Below are 12,296 nucleotides of genomic sequence, written 5' to 3' on the forward strand. Positions count from 1 at the left end.
ATTCACCACGTCCAATAACTAGCGAAATCAAAAACAATATTCATCACGTCCAATAACTAGCGAAATCAACTTCTTGTACCATTTCTTTAACTCACAAATGAAAATTTCAAATGTTCAATCGGAGATTTCATCTTTAACAAATCTATGAAATATAGTTGTAAATTTCCTGATATAAAACCCAGCAGCCGAAAGCAGATTTCTCCTACTGACCAGGGGTTATTTGGATTTTGCCGTCACATCTTCTCTTTAGACTTTAAAAAGTCTTCATTTCTTTACATAACTACATTTGTTTTTTCCAAGGTATCCAGTCAAAATGTTTGTTTCAATAAGGAAAACTATCAATAACCCACCTGCTAATGTTGCTCTTAAATGTGAATAAAAAATATATTTATAGCAAAGTGCAGTACAAAAAAAGGGTAAGATAGCATGGAATAATGAAATCACAGTTTGTCTTTCACTGATACAGTATTAATGTACCAAGTAATATAAGTAATACACTTCTACTGAACTTGGATCAAAGAGTATAAATGGTTTTTAGGTCACCTGAGACAAAGTCTCAAGTGACCTACTGCCATCGCCTTTTGTCCGTCGTCGTCCGTCGTGCGTCCGTAAACAATTTTCATTTTCGACTTCTTCTCCAAAACCCCTGAACCAATTTCAATGAAATTTCGCAGGGACCTTCCATGGACAAAGTTCAACAAAAACAGTGTCCGGTTTAGTCCCAAGCCCCCAGGGGCCTGAGGGGTGGGGACAAAAAGGGTCAAATTGACTAAAATTTCAAAAATCTTCTTCTCAAGACCCAGATATGGTAGACTGAAATGCTCTTCATAGATGGAAGGGGCTTAAGGTGATTTACCGAAATTGTGAATTTCATGACCCTGGGGTCTCACATTTCCCTCTGGGGAGGGGGTAAACTTTACTATAGTTTATATAGGGAAATCACATTTTGGACCAACATTTGTTTAATTTCCATTGGAAGTAATTCAATTTGGGTTAGCATTATCAGTATTAGGATATGCACATATGAGCCCTGACTGACCCCCAGGGGCTGATGGGTGGGGCCAAAAAGGGTTGAATTGACTTAAATTTCAAAAATCTTCTTCTCAAGACCCAGATATGGTAGAATCAAATACTCTTCATAGATGGAAGGGTCTTAAGGGGATTTACCGAAATTGTGAATTTCATGACCCTGGGGTCTCACATTTCCCTCTGGGGAGGGGGTAAACTTTACTATAGTTTATATAGAGAAATCACATTTTGGACCAACATTTGTTTAATTTCCATTGGAAGTAATTCAATTTGGGTTAGCATTATCAGTATTAGGATATGCAAATATGAGCCCTGACTGACCCCCAGGGGCTGATGGGTGGGGCCAAAAAGGGTTGAATTTACTGAAATTTCAAAAATCTTCTTCTCAAGACCCAGATATGGTAGACTGAAATGCTCTTCATAGATGGAAGGGTCTTAAGGTGATTTACCGAAATTGTGAATTTCATGACCCTGGGGTCTCACATTTCCCTCTGGGGAGGGGGTAAACTTTACTATAGTTTATATAGGGAAATCACATTTTGGACCAACATTTGTTTAATTTCCATTGGAAGTAATTCAATTTGGGTTAGCATTATCAGTATTAGGTAGCAGTTTGATAATAAGCACTTATGACCCCTGACTGACCCCCAGGGACTGATGGGTGGGGCCAAAAAGGGTCGAATTTACTGAAATTTCAAAAATCTTCTTCTCAAGACCCAGATATGGTAGAATCAAATACTCTTCATAGATGGAAGGGTCTTAAGGTTTATGACCCTAGGGTCTCACGTTTACCCCCTGGGGAAGGGGGGGGGGGGGGCAAAATTTATTATGGTTTATAATGGCAAACGATACTTTGAATATTACATGTTAATAACTTGATTGGAATTATAACCTTGAATTGACAGTTTGATACTTTGAAAATTTTGAGCCAGCCCTACCCCCAAGGGCTGTAGGGTGGGGCTCAAAGGAGTCAGTGTGCTAAAATTTCTTCATTTTCCTTGTTTAGAATCAGAGGTGCTAGTTTCAAATACTTTTTAGTCTGAAATCTGTATGCTAGATATTGAATAAGGTGGTTTTATTGTTTTTTGTCACTTTGAATAATATTTCTGTTCATGTTAAAAACAAAATCAACTCTCTGTATAAATATATCAGGTGACCGTTAAGGCCCATAGGCCTCTTGTTTCCATAAACTCACAGTTGGCGTATGAGTACGTCAGATGGCCTCATACTCATACTGAGTGATAATATCACATTCTTCCGCACCTTACCGTATAGACTTACACAGGTCTAATATTTCAGAAATTATAAATAAAAACATTATCAATATTGCACTGAATGTAAATATAAGGATTGAATCCTGTTGTGTTCGCAGTTCATTAAATTTGTCTCAAGACCCATTGAGGTTTATACCCCATAAACCTCAACATAACAGGATTCAATCCTTAAATAATTTTAAATACTATTTATTATAGCTGTGCACAATATTAACGTCTATGGATAAAGAAAATAGCAAAAGTTTAACTGTAGTTATAATTTCCCAGTTTATATTTGGTGTAGCAAAATTGTTTCTACATGTACACTGTTCTCCTGTCAATCAAATCTCCTTAAGGTGTCACATTTCTGTTTGAATCTATTGTATTATACATAACAAGCACAACCTGTGATTGGATGTTTTATTACAGAAGATTAACCAGAGCTGTTGAGAAAATTTTACTTATATAAAAATGTTTTTGTTTATTAGCTGGACACTGCGGACTCCGACTCCTACCAGGTTGATACCTTGTTCTTGGCTTGTTTGTGGTCTTGTGATTCTGTTGTTGGTACTTAACATTTAATGTCAAACACTCAAGGTCATCATTGTCAAGGTCACATTCTTTGCCCAACAATTCAAGGTCAAACGAGTCAATGTCTTTCATGTCTTGGTCACATATTTAAATGTTTCACATGTCAAGGTCACAACTATCAAGAGTCGTTACATAAATAAATACAGCAGATCAGAACCATATTGACCAATTTGATCATCTGACGGACTTTACAAACAGGTATCAAAGGAGACACAAAAAGGAAAAAAGAATGAATGATGAACATATACTGTACAAATGTTTACCCTTCCTTGCTAACAAAATGCTCACTGATGTAAAAGTTGTCTTTTGGTACAGCTCTTGTGACAGGTGACATATGTTTTGTTTCGAGACAGTCCCTGTAACAGGTCACACATGTTTTGTTTAGAGACAGTCCCTGTGACAGGTCACACTTGTTTTGTTTTTGAGACGGCCCCTTTGTCCCCAGCATATACTCTAACAATTGAACATCAGACAGGGTAACAGAGAGCCAGAAAACATACCTAAATAATTGGAACATATTAGACTCTTCCATTTGTTCATTTCACCAAGCCAAACACTGATGTAAAAATAAAGTTGTGTTTTGAGACAGCCCCTGTAACAGGTCACACATGTTTTGTTTTGAGACAGCCCTGTGACAGGTCACACAAGCTTTGTTTTGAGACAGCCCCTGTGACAGGTCACACATGTTTTGTTTTGAGACAGCCCCTGTGACAGGTCACACATGTTCTGTTTTGAGACAGCCCCTTTGTCCCCAGCATGTACTCTAACATCAGACATGGTAACAGAGAGCCAGAAAACATACCTTAATACTTGTATTAGACTCTACCTGCCATTCATTTTAGCAGCCTGAATGAAACTGTTTCAGATTAGTTAGTGATTCAGTGCATGGTTGTGTTAAGTGTATAGATTTATTTTTTCTGTATTACGTTTTGTTTAATTTTTGCTTTTTTCATATTTCTTTCAGCATGATTACATTTTAATTAGTTGAATTTTATCTTTTTAGATAATTAACTTCTTAGTTCATGTATCTTGAAATTGCACATATGAAAATTGAAAAAACAAATCACCTTCAAGTCCTTTGACAAATATGAAAGTTAATGATGTAAAAAACAGTAAAAAAAAAAAGAACATGTTACAGGTGGAAAAGCGAGTAAAACCATGGAACCATCTGAAGATAAAAGAGAAAAATTGTTAAAAAAAAAACACATTGGAAATTCATTTCAATATTGTTTTTGTTTTTAAGCCAACGTTACGGAGCCAAGTGATTGATTTTGTCCGAAGTGTCCAGAACCTTTACAACGAGGCCAATATATTCCTCACGGACAAGGCCCCTGTGTTGGTAAGTCTCCCGAAAATCTTTTTAAATGCAAACTTTCCCAGTGCCTCAAATTGCCTTTCTTCTGGCTGCTTTCTGGGCTGAGCACTGACTGCAATTCCTTGTATTTCATTGGCTGAGAAACAGGAATAGTCTGAATTTTATTTGTCTCTATTTACAATTTACCCTTAAAAACCACTGCTTTGGTCTGTAGAACCTTTCTTTGCGTTGATGCTAAGCTCTGATAAGACTAAATTCTGTTGGCTGATATGTGCACACAAGATCAGAAATAGAAAATGTTATTTTACATGTTTTCTTAACAAAAAAAACATTTAACATCATTATTTGTACTTTTCTACAAAACTGCTGAATTTTGAATTACATAGATTCCAGGTGGAACTTTCCCAGATTCATTAAGAATAAATGGTACAATTTAATTCCACACCAAACATGAACAGTCTTTGCTACACCACAAACACTCCTGAAGTATAAACCGTCTCTGCTACACCACAAACACTCCTGAAGTATAAACAGTCTTTGCTACACCACAAACACTCCTGAAGTATAAATAGTCTTTACTACACCACAAACACTCCTGAAGTATAAACAGTCTTTACTACACCACAAACACTCCTGAAGTATAAATAGTCTTTGCTACACCACAAACACTCCTGAAGTATAAACAGTCTTTGCTACACCACAAACACTCCTGAAGTATGAAAGTCATTTCCTCACTTCCATACCTCCTGAATCTTGGGGAAAACCCAGCATACATTTATATCTCCATGAACCCTAACCATGCTATGTCCACAGAGACTGCAGCCCGAGTTGATGGACCGATTGAGTGTAGCGCTGGCCCAGCTGGAGACGGAGCTGCAGAAGATGAACCGCATGTGTGGAATCTCGACTTCTGTATCTCGCGCCGTGTCGCAGGAGGAGGTCAGCAGCTCCTCCATCCTAGAGGCAAGCAAGGGTCAAGGTCACAGGGTCTGCATGGCCCTGTGTCAATTAATGTTATAATTTCTATAAAACATCTCTCCACTTGTCTACAAGAAAGAAAAAAACTGCACGGCACTGTGTCAGTTGATGCTATAAATTTCTATAAAACATCTTTTGACTTGTTTCCAAGAAAACAATTATTTTATCTGCACCGCCCTGTGTCATTAAATGTTACTAATTTCTATAAAACATCTCTCCATTCGTTTTCAAGAAAATATTTTTCTGTACGGCGCTGTGTCAGTTGATGTTATAAATTTCTATACAACATCTCTGCGCCTATTTTCAAGAAAATAACCGTATTTGTGAACCAAAGTCCACCAAATGTAGCTCCTTTGTATCGATCAAGGCCACGTGAACCACAAAACATTATGTCAATATCAAAGGTCAAAAATTGTAATCAAAATCTAAAATGTATCAAGTTCTAAAAGTCATCTGAGACCAGACTCCATCGTGCTTCCATAAACAATTTACTTTTTTTAATTCTTCTCCAAAACCACTGCACCAATTTCAATCAAATTTTGCAGGACATTTTCATGTACATAGGCAAAGCAAAACTGTAAATTAAATTGATCTAACCTCCCAGGGGCCTGAGGGGCGTCAGACCCAAAGGGCTCAAATTGGCTAAAATATCAACAATATTCTTGTTCAGACCATTTGTTTTTGTCACATCACAGCAACAAGTAACAACTGTATGTATAACTCAGGTGACCGTTGAGGCCCTTTGGCCTCTTGTTTTAAATACATGTTAGATATATGTGTTTATGCAAGGTCTCAAGAATGCATTTTTTCAAAATTTTATTCAGAGGAAGTAAAAATATTATGCAATACTTAATTTGCTCCCATATTACAAATATTTCAAGTTTAAATAGATGTAGTGGCTTATTATTTTCCCATAACGAGCAGGTTTATATATTTTACTGTTCTGTTCATTAGATCCCTGTGCAGCCGGTCGAGCCCAAAAGGAAGCCAGGGAAACTGAAGCAAGTGTACAGTAAACTGAAGGGCAAAGGTCGCGACAAGGACAAAGACAGCAAAGGCTTTCATTTACGTAGGTATTCTGTACAGAAAACTGTAAAAGTTAGGTAAAACTGCCGGGACAAGCTCATAATGAACACAAGTGAAGGTCATGATAAACTCATTTATAAAAGTTACGTAAAACTGCCTGGACAAGCTCATAATGAACACAAGTGAAGGTCATGTTAAACTCATTTATAAAAGTTACGTAAAACTACAGGGCCAAGCTCATAACAAAACCAGGAGTAAATGTGAGGATAGACTCCAACGTAAATGTTGTAAACTCAATGGCAGAAATATTAATAAGGTGTGTTTTGCTGTGTGTAGTGATGACAAGTAGGCTAGTTTACGTAAGAATTTACATATGATAGTTGTTATAATCGTATGGTGTTGCAGCCTATCACGTACAGACATGGACATTAGATGAGGTGGCCATGTGGTTGGAGAACCTGTCCCTAGCAGAATACAAGGACTCTTTTATCAGCCATGAAATACGGGGCGAGGAGCTTCTTTCTCTGGACAAGGGTGACATACAGGTATTTTAATCAGAGCCCTTTTCTGGTGCCCAACATTTACTCTCGATAAAGAGTCCCCACCTTGTTCTCACATTTAGCCTTAATAAAAAGATCCTTTCTTGTCCCCTACATTTACCATTAATATTGAGCTCCTTGTTGGCTCAGAGTATAAAAATGGCCTACTGTATCCGACTGTATGATTATATGACGAAAACAAGGTAGGGGTTCTGCTAAATCAGTGGCTTCCTGGGTGTCTGAGGTAGGCCATGTGAAGTAGATACAGACGTTAATGCTATGAATTTGTTACCCTGTAGGACCTTGGTGTGTCTAAGGTAGGCCATGTGAAGTAGATACAGACATTAATGTTATGTATTTGTTACCCTGTAGGACCTTGCTGTGTCTAAGGTAGGCCATGTGAAGTAGATACAGACATTAATGTTATGTATTTGTTACCCTGTAGGACCTTGCTGTGTCTAAGGTAGGCCATGTGAAGTAGATACAGACATTAATGTTATGTATTTGTTACCCTGTAGGACCTTGCTGTGTCTAAGGTAGGCCATGTGAAGTAGATACAGACATTAATGTTATGTATTTGTTACCTTGTAGGACCTTGGTGTGTCTAAGGTAGGCCATGTGAAGTAGATACAGCCATTAATGTTATGTATTTGTTACCCTGTAGGACCTTGCTGTGTCTAAGGTAGGCCATGTGAAGTAGATACAGCCATTAATGTTATGTATTTGTTACCCTGTAGGACCTTGCTGTGTCTAAGGTGCCCATGTGAAGTAGATACAGACATTTATGTTATGTATTTGTTACCCTGTAGGACCTTGGTGTGTCTAAGGTAGGCCATGTGAAGTAGATACAGCCGTTAATGTTATGTATTTGTTACCCTGTAGGACCTTGGTGTGTCTAAGGTAGGCCATGTGAAGAGGATACAGCAGGGAATCAAGGAACTGAACAGTAGACAGCTAACGTGCATAAAGGACGCCTCATGACAGCAATACAAGCCATTCCCTTCCTTTGACTGTGTGACTTTTCCAAGAGTGCTGCACCCAGAATTCGTACAGGTGAAGAACACTGCAGATCTGGTGTAGACTTCTGAATCAACCATTATTTAACATGAAGATCTTTCAATTTTTTATCTTTTAAATTGTAAGATTTTTCTACCACAGAATACGTCACCAGAAGAAATATTGCAAAGTAAACTACTGAATTAAGTTTTGTATAAAGCAAAGTTTTGCCAGTTGTATATTGTGAAATTCTGGAGTTTAGCTCACAAAACATTGCACCAGCAATTTTCATTCAAAATTCATGGGAAAACTTTTGTATTGCAAAACTTGGTCAGTCGTTTTTTTGATAGAAGAAAGTCTGAGGGCAGATAGTCCGAGGCCAGGTATTGGGTAATAGAATTTTGTATCCTGAAGGCTTTATAGGTGTTTTAAAGAATTTGTCTTTGAATTAATGATAAAAATGTGTTTGTTATAATCCTAATTTAATTTTGTGCTAAAGCTTTACTATTTTTTATTTATTTGTGTATTGAAAATTTGTCTTAATGTCAAACTTTGCTATGTGTTCAAGACCTGTGACCCTTTAAGGTCAAGGTCAATCAGGGTCAAGGTCACACTTTTTGTTGAGTCAAGTCTACCTAAGATTTGTTGAATACAGTTTTGTGTTGTATCTAAGACAGGTAAAGAAGGTATTTAGAAACAGATTAATTTCTGTCTTTTCAAAGTTTTTGTATGACATACAAAAATTAAATAGACTGTGTTATAAGAATATGATAATATCTTTAACATAGTTCCTAATGAAGTATATTGTTTCTCTGCTTGGAGGTTGAATTTACACAGACAAAAGATATACCAGTTAAGTGTGCATTTGATCATTCATTAACTCATTCACCCCTGAAATTTCAGAATGAACTATTCCAACCTTTGAATTGGAAGAGTCCAAATGAGTCTTCAGGGGTCAATGAGTTAAAGAAGCTTACTCTGTTATAACATAATGACCAAAAGATTACAGCCTCACTTCTATCCATTTGTGAAAATGATTTTTTTTTCATCACTGACCCATGAAAGCGTTTTGTGTTTTAAAAAAGTAAAGAAATCCTTCATTAAGATATACTCAAGGATAACCTTTTTGAAAACTACACTCTTCTAAACATCTGTTTTTGAATGGATGAATATAAAAGGCAGCTCTATTTCTAACACCTTAGTTAAAGAGGTTGGGGGGATTAGGAAATTCTATGTCATCCTTGAGTTCCCCCATTCGGGGGACTATTCATTCCAGACATGGTACTGGTAATGCTACTTTGTAGAGAGGGTGGTGAAGGAGAGAACTTCCTCTTTCCTTTACCCAGTCTGTAGACCGTTCATTCCATAACTACAGGGTAATTCATCTTTATTCAACTAGCTTTTAACACATTTAAGTGTATATTACAAGACAACTCCATCAATTTAAGACAATCACTTATAAAAAAAATCATCCGAATAATTAGTTCTTTGTCCATAAAAGCAAGCATTACATTTTAAATGTGCTTATAAATAATCAATATTTATATTGTTTACAGTCAAGTCTTGAATTAGTTCAAACAGCTAGATTATAAGTATTTAACCGTAGCTGTAAAATTTACGTAAATATTTAAGGGGAGCTAACTCCAGAATTTGACAGCACTTGGAAGAGGTGTGTTTGTCATACCTGTACACAGGTGAGAGGGAGTTAGGTGATATGTGTGTTTGTCATACCTGTACACAGGTGAGAGGGAGTTACGTGATATGTGTGTGTGTCACACCTGTACACAGGTGAGAGGGAGTTAGGTGATATGTGTGTTTGTCATACCTGTACACAGGTGATATGTGTGTTTGTTTCAATGGAGGATTTTCTGTGTCTGGAGTAGTTACATGGTAAGGATTCTTTACTGTGTATTAGAATTTTATACTTTCCTACTTTTGTAACTTGCTTACCTTATAGTAACAGAAGTAAGAATGAAATGCTGCTTGGTGAAAATGTGCAAGCATTACCTGTAGGACTCACTTCCCAACTTATTGTCTGATTTTGGAAAAGTGTTGAACTTAATTTGTAAAAATTTAACATCTTTGACTCTAAAACTTGTTATGCATCACAGGTGACGCCTTTCGATCTTGAATCATTATGAAACTAATCTGGAGACACTTTTGATGTTGCTTAATCTCTAGATGCTTGAAGCAATTTAATATTTAGAGATTGTCTCCCAATATGGAGAAATTTCATGTTTCTCAATCATGAGGCTTTTGAAGTCTCTCAATCTTGAGACATTGTGATGTCTCTTATCTTGAGACATTGGACATTGTGATGTCTCTTATCTTGAGACATTGTGATGCCTCTTATCTTGCTAAAAATGTCATCCAATCTTAAGACATGATTTATATCCCATATTCCAAAGTAAAATGCTAAATATTCCCTACATTACAATAAGGTTATGTGATGAAATGTGTGTGTATTCGAGTCGGGCTTTAGATAATACCTGAGATAGTGCTGGTCAATATACTCCCCAGAGCACGTGTTTACCAGGTGTATAAAGCTATAGCTATGTTTACCAGGTGTATAAAGCTATAGCTATGTTGAAATTCCAAGAATGTGTTCCAAAGAAATTTATTTCATTGAAATGTTAATTCAACTGATGTTGTGAACTTCTATTGATATGATAACATTGTCAGCAGATAAATCCAGCTTTGATAAAAAAAAAAAAAATAGTATATCTGAAATCTTAACCGTTTAGAATTGTAGTCCGGTAATGAGCCGAGGGGCCAGAATTAAAAATTGGGATGTTTATTATGCTAGAAAAGAAAAGGAAAGAAAAAAAGGAAGGGTGGTCTTATTACCAGGCATGGTCCTACTGCCGGTGGATATAGTAAAGCTTGACTGGTCGTCTGTGTTGCTATACTTTGCTCTTGTGGTAGGTTTTTGTGAGGAAGAAGTCTTTATGCAGGCGTGCTGATCGCCATGAAGAGTGTAAGACATTTTAGTTACGGGTTCTTTGAACTTTTTCATGTTTTAAGCAAGGAAAGACACTTACAACTCTGCATGTGATACCAAGTACACTATATCTGTGTTTGTATGATGTTGTCTAGTGCAGGATTTAATGAAATTGTGGTAGCACAGGGTTTTGTAACAATATCCCTACCTTTACACATTTAATATATGTGATTTATATACATGGGAGTGACATTTGCTACAAGTCCCTGTGCAATGTTTTAACTGTTATACAGTGTGTTTAATATGTATTTTTCATCTGTAGTAACATGGTAATTCTTCTGCAATACTGAAAATAGTATTTTCATATTTTTTCTACCATTTTTTTTTACAGGGGCGGGAGGGTGTTCATAGCAGATGTGTGTTTGCTATAATAATGATAAGTAAGTTACCAATGTGATTTTGAACATACACATGTTATGGAGAAACTAATTTACTTTTCCTCACTCTCAAAGAACTTCAAACACAGGTATCTATTAAGAGTGAAAGTTAAGCGGTAATGACACTTGTGTTATTATGCCAGCATTCTGTGTTCAGTTATTTTTCTTGCTGACTTTTCTCATAACAGGTTTCGATCTGAGCCTTCTGTTTCCTCCCAAAGACTGGAATAATTTATTATCCAGTTGCCATTGTTTTTTTGCCTACAGCGTGTATCCACTGCCTTTCTTGGCGGTGTGTGACCTATGTAACGGAGGTGTTCAATCTCCTTACTGACCTAACACTATATTTTTATACTTTTATATGAGATGTCCCTTGTATGATTTATACATGATGTGTTTCTTATTCTGTGTGTATTCAACCTAATTATTGGTGCTGTTTGTTATGCTGCCCCACCCCAGGGGCAGTGTGACTTTGTTGCTGTGCTCCACCCCTGGGGCAGTATGACTTTGTTGCTATACCCCACCCCTGGGGCGGAGTGATAAGCTTCATATTCTGTCCCATCCCTTGGGCATAGCAATTTCGTTACTGTCCACACCCTGAGGCATACCAACTTTGTATCTCTGTCCAACCTCTCCCTCGTGTCATTGTGTGCCCGAATGTCTGGGTCACAGTGACTATGTCACTCTGTCCCACCTCTGGGTCGTGTCATTGTGTCGCAGTGACTATGTCGCAGTGACTATGTCACTCTGTCACCCTGTCCCACCTCTGGGTCGTGTCATTGTGTCACAGTGACTATGTCACTCTGTCCCCCCTCTGGGTCGTGTCATTGTGTCGCAGTGACTATGTCACTCTGTCCCACCTCTGGGGCATGTCATTGTGTCACAGTGACTATGTCACTCTGTCCCACCTCTGGGTCGTGTCATTGTGTCACAGTGACTATGCCAGGGCAGAGTGATATCTAGCTAAGGGAATCCCCACCCCTAGGGTAGTGTGGCAGTTTGTTACTCTATATCATCCCTAGGGCAGAGTGACTTTCAGCTAAGGGAATCCCCACCCCTAGGGAAGTGTGGCAGTTTGTTTCTCTATATCATCCCCAGGGCAGAGTGACTTTCAGCTAAGAGAATCCCCACCCCTAGGGTAGTGTGGCAGTTTGTTACTCTATATCATCCCTAGGGCAGAGTGACTTTCAG

General features: G+C 37.6%; 1 protein-coding gene across 2 annotated transcripts in view; it reads left to right on the forward strand.

Moving 5' to 3' along the window:
* LOC110465911 (diacylglycerol kinase delta-like) overlaps window positions 1-7,736 on the forward strand; it is a 142,302-nt gene extending 134,566 nt beyond the window's left edge. For both annotated transcript variants that reach the window (XM_021522069.1, XM_021522070.1), the window contains 6 exons: window positions 2,771-2,800; window positions 4,117-4,212; window positions 5,002-5,151; window positions 6,121-6,235; window positions 6,598-6,737; window positions 7,614-7,736. In XM_021522069.1, coding sequence (XP_021377744.1) covers window positions 2,771-2,800; window positions 4,117-4,212; window positions 5,002-5,151; window positions 6,121-6,235; window positions 6,598-6,737; window positions 7,614-7,712 — 630 coding nt within the window. In that variant the 3' untranslated portion in view covers window positions 7,713-7,736. The remainder of the gene's footprint in view (window positions 1-2,770; window positions 2,801-4,116; window positions 4,213-5,001; window positions 5,152-6,120; window positions 6,236-6,597; window positions 6,738-7,613) is intronic.
* The last annotated feature ends 4,560 nt before the right edge of the window (window positions 7,737-12,296 follow it).

The sequence above is a fragment of the Mizuhopecten yessoensis genome, unplaced genomic scaffold, assembly GCF_002113885.1.
Source record: "Mizuhopecten yessoensis strain PY_sf001 unplaced genomic scaffold, ASM211388v2 scaffold11105, whole genome shotgun sequence".
NCBI classification, from domain to species: Eukaryota; Metazoa; Mollusca; class Bivalvia; order Pectinida; family Pectinidae; genus Mizuhopecten; species Mizuhopecten yessoensis.